This window comes from Ranitomeya imitator, chromosome 1 (genome assembly GCF_032444005.1).
Source record: "Ranitomeya imitator isolate aRanImi1 chromosome 1, aRanImi1.pri, whole genome shotgun sequence".
NCBI classification, from domain to species: domain Eukaryota; kingdom Metazoa; phylum Chordata; class Amphibia; order Anura; family Dendrobatidae; genus Ranitomeya; species Ranitomeya imitator.
In genome coordinates, this window is record NC_091282.1 from 1021668087 (window position 1) to 1021677558 (window position 9472).

At 45.2% G+C, this 9472-nt stretch overlaps 1 protein-coding gene and 1 long non-coding RNA gene across 3 annotated transcripts; one reads left to right on the top strand and one right to left on the bottom strand.

The window, feature by feature from the left end:
* The first annotated feature begins 5827 nt into the window (after nt 1-5827).
* LOC138656768 (uncharacterized) lies at nt 5828-7686 on the top strand. Its single transcript, XM_069744003.1, has 2 exons — nt 5828-6601; nt 7076-7686. The coding sequence occupies exons 1-2, from the start codon at nt 6182-6184 to the stop codon at nt 7601-7603; spliced, it is 948 nt and encodes a 315-aa protein (XP_069600104.1). The 5' UTR covers nt 5828-6181; the 3' UTR covers nt 7604-7686.
* A 52-nt stretch (nt 7687-7738) lies between these two features.
* Nucleotides 7739-8705, bottom strand: LOC138656769 (uncharacterized). Of its 2 annotated transcripts, none has more exons than XR_011316966.1 (3): nt 8592-8705; nt 8163-8249; nt 7739-7979 (listed from the first exon to the last, which is right to left on the bottom strand). It is a non-coding gene; the product is annotated as an uncharacterized lncRNA (long non-coding RNA). The 2 variants fall into 2 exon arrangements; XR_011316967.1 differs by lacking the exon at nt 8592-8705 and adding an exon at nt 8375-8463.
* Between the last annotated feature and the right edge of the window lie 767 nt (nt 8706-9472).

The window sequence follows — 9472 nt, forward strand, 5'->3', positions numbered from 1 at the left end:
TATCGGTATCGGCGATATCCGATATTTTTCGGGTATCGGCCGATACTATCCGATACCGATACTTTCAAGTATCGGACGGTATCGCTCAACACTACTGCCAGCGCAGATTCATTCCATTGAGTGAGCACTGACCACTTTCTAAATTTCTGACAATATACCTCTATCTCATCCTGAGCCTGACAAAGAGCCAGCAAATTATTTTCTGCCTGATCCACTGAATTAGGCTCATCGTACAGCAACCCAAGCGCCAGGAAAAACGCATCGATATTACTCAATGCAGGATCTCCTGACGCAAGAGAAAACGCCCAGTCCTGAGGGTCGCCGCGCAAAAAAGAAATGACGATCCTAACCTGTTGAATTGGGTCACCAGAAGAGCGAGGTTTCAAAGCCAGAAATAGTTTACAATTATTTTTGAAACTCAGAAATTTAGTTCTATCTCCAAAAAACAAATCTGGAATAGGAATTCTCGGTTCAAGCAAAGAATTCTGGACCACAAAATCTTGAATATTTTGAACTCTTGCCGTGAGCTGATCCACACATGAAGACAGACCTTTAATGTCCATTGCTACACCTGTGTCCTGAACCACCCAAATGTCTAGGGGAAAAAAAAGACAAAACACAGTGCAAAGAAAAAAAAAATGGTCTCAGAACTTCTTTTTTCCCTCTATTGAGAATCATTAGCACTTTTGGCTTCCTGTACTGTTATGAAAGGCAATTCAGAATCACAATGGACATGGAGGTCAGAGCACATACAGTGAACTGACAATAACCCAAAATAATAGAACGAGCTCTGAGACGTGGGAACTCTGCAGACCGCAATCCCTAAGCCTATCAAACCACACTAAAGGTAGCCGTGGAGCGCTCCTGACCAGAACCTAGGCGCCTCGTCACAGCCTGAGAAACTAGCTAATCCTGAAGATAGAAAAATAAGCCTACCTTGCCTCAGAGAAATTCCCCAAAGGAAAAGGCAGCCCCCCACATATAATGACTGTGAGTAAGATGAAAACACAAACATAGAGATGAAACAGATTTAGCAAAGTGAGGCCCGACTAGCTGAACAGAACGAGGATAGGGAAGATAACTTTGCGGTCAGCACAAAAACCTATAAAAAAACCACGCAGAGGGGACAAAAAGACCCTCCGCACCGACTAACGGTACGGAGGTGGTCCCTCTGCGTCTCAGAGCTTCCAGCAGGCGAGAAAAACCAATAAAGCAAGCTGGACAGAAAAATATCAACAAAATCACATAAGCAAAACTTAGCTTTGCAGAGCAGCAGGCCACAGGAATGATCCAGGGAAAAAACAAGTCCCACACTGAAACATTGACAGGAAGCATAGATCAAAGCATCAGGTGGAGTTAAGTAGAGAAGAAGCTAACGAGCTCACCAGATCACCTGAGGGAGGAAACTCAGAAGCTGCAGTACCACTTTCCTCCACAAACGGAAGATCCCAGAGAGAATCAGCCGAATTACCACTTGTGACCACAGGAGTGAACTCTGCCACAGAATTCACAACAGATGGCACACTCAGGACTGGCACACAAGCAGAAAGGCCAATATTTATCTCCCACTGTTTTTTTAATTTTTTCATGGAGAAGTTAGATACCAAATTTAAAAAAAAAAAAAACACTAGGCTTTCTATGGCCCACTATTTAAGAGAGATGGCACACTCAGGACTGGCACACAAGCAGAAAGGCCAATATTTATCTCCCACTGTTTTTTTAATTTTTTCAGGGAGAAGTTAGATACCAAATTAAAAAAAAAACACTAGGCTTTCTATGGCCCACTATCTAAGAGAGATGGCACACACAGGACTGGCACTCTAGCAGAAATGCCAATCTTAATCTCCCACAACTTATTTTGTTAGGGAGAATTAAAAAAAAAAAAAAAAAGGACTGTCCTACAATTACTATCTTCCTGCAGTAATCTCAGCCAGGTATGGCAGGCAGCAATAAGAAGGAGTGGACTGCTGCACAAATTAAATCAAATGTGTGGACAAACAAAAAAGATAGCTGTGCAGAAAGGAAGGAACAACAGGATTTGTGCTTTGAAAAAAGCAGTTGGTTTGCACAGCGGCGTACACACAGCAATGCAGCTATCAGGGAGCCTTCTAGGGCAGCCCAATGAGCTACAGCGCTGAGGAAAAAAAAGTGTAGCTTCCACTGTCCCTGCAAACAAAAGGTGGTGTTGGACAGTGGAAATCGCTACAGCACAAGCGGTTTGGTGGTTAATGGACCCTGCCTAACGCTATCCCTGCTTCTGACGAAGCGGCAGCATCCTCTCCCTATGCTCAGATCAGCAGCAGTAAGATGGCGGTTGGCGGGAACGCCTCTTTATAGCCCCTGTGACGCCGCAGACAGCAAGCCAATCACAGCAATGCCCTTCTCTAAGATGGTGGGGACCAGGACCTATGTCATCACGCTGCCCACACTCTGCGTCCACCTTCATTGGCTGAGAAATGGCGCTTTTAGCGTCATTGAAACGCAACTTTGGTGCGAAAGTCGCGTACCGCATGGCCGACCCCACACAGGGATCGGGTCGGGTTTCGTGAAACCCAACTGTGCCAAAATGAACGATCCGTTTTGCTCAACCCTACTTGGGAGACTTAGTATATATTCACAACTACTTGCTCCTAAATAAACAAAATATTGCCCCCCAAAACAAGGGCAACTGTTACCATATATACAATATCCATCACGAAAGGTGTGATCAAAGAATGACAAAATATGATCCCCACAATGGTACTATAAAAATATCAATTTATTAAATCTTAGTTAATAACAGTAAAAAACACCCTGACACGCCTCCAGAAGAAGCTACGGCGAAACACGCTGTTTATTATTGTTTATTATTACTAGTTTGTCCTCCTGTTATACATCCAGCAACATCATGCGGTTTACGGTTTAGCCAGTTGGTCTGGCCTGATATTGGTGTGCCTAACTCAGGCTAATAGTCCCTCTTTTGTTGAGGATTTGTACCCTTCTGTTTATGTAGTAATTCACTTTTTTTACTGTTATTAACTAAGATTTAATAAATTGATATTTTTATAGTACCATTGTGGGGATCAATTTTTGTCATTCTTTGATCACACCTTTCGTGTTGGGAGACTTAGTGTGGGTTTACAATAGTCAATGGTGTATGTTAAATGGCCAGTGATTGGCTACATATCTGTCGATCAATGGTCATTTAATAACCTGGTCAACTAAACTTCCCATGTGCTCAGAGGAATGCTTGGCAATATGATGGGTTTGTGCCTATAGGCTGTCATTGTAATCGGCAGCATAAATCCTGTTTACACAAGATTATGTGCTTCTGAGAATGATTCATTTTAAGCAAGCTTAACCTGTTGAATTATCTTTTTTTGCTTTTTCAGCAGGTAACTGGCAGCCTATTTGCACCACCAATTATTGAGAAATCAACATTCATTTGAATGCATGTTCTAGATCACCAGCCTTAGTAAATACATTCTAAGGGTACCGTCACACAGTGCAATTTAGATCGCTACGACGGCACGATTTGTGACGTTGCATCGTCGCTTAATTATCGTTTCAAACATCGTAGACTGCGGTCACACTACACGATGCACGACGCTGAAGCGATAAATTCATGACGTATTTGCGATGTAGAAGTCGTATGGGACAGTCGTACGGTCGTGTCACACACGACGATTCAGAGCAAATTTTGCATAATCTGTGCGTGACGTTGTTCACAAGGGGCGTGTTGTGCCACTAGTTAGTGTGGTGATAGGCCAAAGGTTCTGTGCACACAATTGGTTGGAAAATTTGTCACCTGAGCGCTATTGTTCCCAATGCCACTTCACTGCTTTCAAAATTTCCTTTCTTCACTTCGTACTTGGACACTTGAAAACACAAAAAAGCACAGTAAAACCAAAAACACTCTGTTGCAAAAAAATCACAGTGGACAGCAAGTGCTGGTAAAAAGATGGAAAAAACAGGGTATTTGGTTGATACGTTATTTGTATATGGACAGAACGGCTCCTGTGCGCACAGCTCAAAAAAAGAGGGTTTTAAATACATCAGATAGGGATTACATACATTAGCTAGGACTGCTCTGATACGGGTATACCTTGACGTTTGGTAGAGCGGCTTAATATACATTTTTTGCAAATAACGTATCAACCAAATACCCTGTTTTTTCCATCTTTTTACCAGCACTTGCTGTCCACTGTGATTTTTTTGCAACAGAGTGTTTTTGGTTTTACTGTGCTTTTTTGTGTTTTCAAGTCTCTTGGTGGTGTGAACATGTCTCTACGGGCTTGTTCACTGTGCGCGCAGCTCATGTGTTCTGGTTTTACATTATTGTTTTCTTGTGTCCACAAGACTGGGGAGGCCTCCACCCCTCTTTTTTTGAGCTGTGCGCACAGGAGCCGTTCTGTCCAGCGTGTCCACATGGACATTCCTTTTCTGAATCCTGCTCATACAGGTATTGTACATATGACCAGGTTTTAAATACATCAGATAGGGATTACATACATTAGCTAGGACTGCTCTGATACGGGTATACCTTGACGTTTGGTAGAGCGGCTTAATATACATTTTTTGCAAATAACGTATCAACCAAATACCCTGTTTTTTCCATCTTTTTACCAGCACTTGCTGTCCACTGTGATTTTTTTGCAACAGAGTGTTTTTGGTTTTACTGTGCTTTTTTGTGTTTTCAAGTCTCTTGGTGGTGTGAACATGTCTCTACGGGCTTGTTCACTGTGCGCGCAGCTCATGTGTTCTGGTTTTACGTACTTGGACACTTGGTGGACCTGGACATCGGAATTTTGTACCTCGCTGAATATACCACGCTTTGCACCGCTGCTTCGAGGTATGTAAACCGCTTGGGCGTGGTGGATGGAACGCTGTATGGACGGCATGAGTGCTTCGTTCCACCACTGAAGCGAAGTGGATGGTACACTGTTGTGACTGGAGGGCTACAATGTGGCAGATGGTACGCTGTTGTGCTTGGTTGTGACTGGTGGGCTACAGCGTGGTAGATGGAACTCAGTTTGTTCGGCATGACCGCTTCGTTCCACCGCTGAAGCGATGCGGATGGTACGCTGGTGTGACTGCTTATGACCGGTTGTGTGTGATGAGCTAGAGCGTGGCAGATGGCACAATGTATGGTCACCATGAGCGCTTTGTGTGGCTGCTGTAAGGAAGCGGGCGGTACACTGTTTTGGGTTATGGTGGACTATAGGCGCGGCAGATGGAAGAAGCGATGCGGATGGTACGCTGTTGTGACTGGTCGTGACTGGTGGGCTACAGCGTGGTAGATGGAACTCAGTTTGTTCGGCATGACCGCTTCGTTCCACCGCTGAAGCGATGCGGATGGTACGCTGTTGTGACTGCTTATGACCGGTTGTGTCTGTTGCGCTACAGCGTGGCAGATGGTACAATGTATGGTCACCATGAGCGCTTTGTGTGGCTGCTGTAGGGAAAGCGGGCGGTACACTGTTTTGGGTTATGGTGGACTATAGGCGCGGCAGATGGAAGAAGCGATGCGGATGGTACGCTGTTGTGACTGGTCGTGACTGGTGGGCTACAGCGTGGTAGATGGAACTCAGTTTGTTCGGCATGACCGCTTCGTTCCACCGCTGAAGCGATGCGGATGGTACGCTGTTGTGACTGCTTATGACCGGTTGTGTCTGTTGCGCTACAGCGTGGCAGATGGTACAATGTATGGTCACCATGAGCGCTTTGTGTGGCTGCTGTAGGGAAAGCGGGCGGTACACTGTTTTGGGTTATGGTGGACTATAGGCGCGGCAGATGGAAGAAGCGATGCGGATGGTACGCTGTTGTGACTGGTCGTGACTGGTGGGCTACAGCGTGGTAGATGGAACTCAGTTTGTTCGGCATGACCGCTTCGTTCCACCGCTGAAGCGATGCGGATGGTACGCTGTTGTGACTGCTTATGACCGGTTGTGTCTGTTGCGCTACAGCGTGGCAGATGGTACAATGTATGGTCACCATGAGCGCTTTGTGTGGCTGCTGTAGGGAAGCGGGCGGTACACTGTTTTGGGTTATGGTGGACTATAGGCGCGGCAGATGGAAGAAGCGATGGTAGGCATGAGCGCTTTGTGTGGCTGCTGTTGTTAAGCGTTTGGCACACTGGCAAAAGTATTGTTAATAGGACGCTTTGTCAACCATGTAATTTTTTTTTTTAATTACTTTTTAGATGTCAAATCGTGTGGAGTTCATCCGGGATTTCATCGAGATTTATCAGTCTTTTCCCTGCCTCTGGAAAATAAAATCTCCTGAGTATTGTAACAGGGAAAAGAGGAGGGAGGGTTACTTACAGCTCATTGAGCTTTACAATCGTCAGGCACCAGATGAGGCAGCTAACGAAGCAGTTATTAAAAAGAAAATCCAGGCGCTCCGCACGGTCTGGAGGAAGGAGCTGAACAAGGTTCTTCAGACTACAAGGTCCGGAGCTTCCACTGAAGAAGTTTATGTGCCAAAACTGTGGTATTTTGAGCATCTTAATTTTCTGAGGGACCAAGAGGTGCCACGGACTTCAACGTGTCTTCGATTGTTGGCACCTGTGGAACCAATAGTTTCGGAGAACCACGCCGAGCAGGAGTCACAAGGGCAACAAGTAAGTAGCTCTTTGGACGAAAGTTCACCAATGTGTCCTATAATTACATAATTTTTCTCTGCATTTTAGGTTTTATACTTCTGATTATCACATCAGTTTAAAGTTGTTACAAAAACATGTACACATAAGTAACCCTGTTGCAGTCAAGAATTATAAGGGGAACGTAATATGTATGAAATGGAGATATATGTAAACCATACCATCGAAGCAATATAGAAAATAGTATCGCGTCAAGCTGCCGATGTACTCTTGTTGAGACTATTTAGACTATTAAATATTGGTCAGGTTCCCATAGCAGTCAGAACAGTGTAGTTCAAAGTATTCAATAAAAGGGAGGGTTAAAGAATATTACTAAGCATCAAATATATTATAATCTTTTTGTTACCTACTACGAATATATAGTTTGGATGCGGTTATGGTGGTACTACTTTTTGTTGCCGGGTTCATAACTTTTTTTTTTTTCCCCCCCCCCAGGATGACAGTGCGCAGGAGAGTACACTTGACTGTTCACAGGACTGCACAACAACAGATCTAGTGGAGGCTGCACCTGCCAGGAGTCAATCGAGGCAAGTTCAAAGAAAACGGAAAGCCACCTCAGACGCCTCAAATGAACTATTGAGCCTGGCAAAGAAGGTGTTGACAAGAAATGTTAGCCCTGCGTTAGAGGGGTTTGGACACTATGTGGTTGACAAACTGGCAAAAATGGACGACAACCAAAGAATACTAGCAGAGCGTCTGATTCTGGAAGCAGTAAACAAGGGTACTGATGGCGATTTGGACAAGAACACTTGTTTGGTCTCTTCCCGGCCAATACAGCGGACAGAGCCATCAAATTTCAATGGTTGGTCACAGGGTCAGACATCGATGCGACACAATCCTCACGTTTCCCACTTCGGCCAGCCACCCCCTAATAACTCCTACACACCAATACCTTTACATATGGCTTCGCCCATCAGGCACCAAAATTTTCAGCCGGAACAATCGTCGTATCATAATTTGTGATTTCCTAACTACTTTTACATCCCTTTTTTTTTTTTGTCTTGTTAAAATAATGTTTGAAATAAAAGCTTTTATTATACATTCTATCACTACTTTTTGATTGGTGTGTCTCAATCACAGCACTGTATGAGGGAACAAATTAACGTAACAAATTCATGTACAGTTAACTAAAAAAAAAAAATCGAATGAAAGTTTAACTAAATCTTTTAATTGGAACAACAAAAAATGGATTATTGGCCCGCCTACAACTGCTGGCACATGTCCCGCAGCTTCTGCAGCTCCTCCATTGCCACATTGTGCTGCTCCTGAATATGTGCCATAGTGTGGAGTAACTTGTCTATGCCGGCTTCAATATCCTCTTTGTTGACAGTGACGAGAGCTGTGGGTCAAAAAACATAACATTAATAACACTGTAGTCTCCCGATGTGTCTTTGCTTCTGTGAATGAAAAAAAATAAAAAAAATAAGCAAAGGGGGGGGGGGGGGGGAGGGTGGTTGTTTGGGTTGGGGGTGAAAGAGTGGGCCTGCAACAAAATCCAAATAACTTAATTGTGGGAACCTACTAGAATGTTGAGGCACGGAGGGCACTTCTGGATCTGAGTCGCTGTTGAATGCCTCGTGCTGTCGGCGGCGGCGCTGTCTCTTTGCCTCTGTGAAGGAAAAAAAAAAAACAAGGTCTGTCAGCATATATGGCAACAGTGGCTGCCGGGGGAGGGGGGGGGTGTTAAGAGGGGACCTGCAACTTAATCCAAATCACATAATTGTGGGAACCTACTAGGATCTGGAGGAGTTGACCCGGAGGGCACAGATCCAGGAGAGGCTGGGCGGGATGCCTCGTGGCGGCGGTGGTGCTGTGTCTTTGACTCTGTGAAGAAAAAAAAAAAAAAAAAATTTTTTTTAAAAGTTCTGTTAGCATATATGGCAACACTGGCTGCCGGGGGGGGGAAGGGGACCAGAAACAAAATCCAAATAACATTTTTGTGGGAACCTACTAGGATCTGGAGGAGTTGACCCGGAGGGCTCCGGGACATTGGACCCTGAGGGCACAGAGCCAGAAGAGGCTGGGCGGGATGCCTCGTGGCGGCGGCGGTGCTGTGTCTTTGCCTCTGTGAAGAAAAAAAAAAAAAAAAAAAATTTTTGAAAAAGGTCTGTTAGCATATATGGCCACACTGGCTGCCGGGGGGGGGAAGGGGACCAGAAACAAAATCCAAATAACATTTTTGTGGGAACCTACTAGGATCTGGAGGAGTTGACCCGGAGGGCTCCGGGACATTGGACCCTGAGGGCACAGAGCCAGAAGAGGCTGGGCGGGATGCCTCGTGGCGGCGGCGGTGCTGTGTCTTTGCCTCTGTGAAGAAAAAAAAAAAAAAAAAAATTTTTGAAAAAGGTCTGTTAGCATATATGGCCACACTGGCTGCCGGGGGGGGGGAAGGGGACCAGAAACAAAATCCAAATAACATTTTTGTGGGAACCTACTAGGATCTGGAGGAGTTGACCCGGAGGGCTCCGGGACATTGGACCCTGAGGGCACAGAGCCAGAAGAGGCTGGGCGGGATGCCTCGTGGCGGCGGCGGTGCTGTGTCTTTGCCTCTGTGAAGAAAAAAAAAAAAAAAAAAATTTTTGAAAAAGGTCTGTTAGCATATATGGCCACACTGGCTGCCGGGGGGGGGGAAGGGGACCAGAAACAAAATCCAAATAACATTTTTGTGGGAACCTACTAGGATCTGGAGGAGTTGACCCGGAGGGCTCCGGGACATTGGACCCTGAGGGCACAGAGCCAGAAGAGGCTGGGCGGGATGCCTCGTGGCGGCGGCGGTGCTGTGTCTTTGCCTCTGTGAAGAAAAAAAAAAAAAAAAAAAATTTTTGAAAAAGG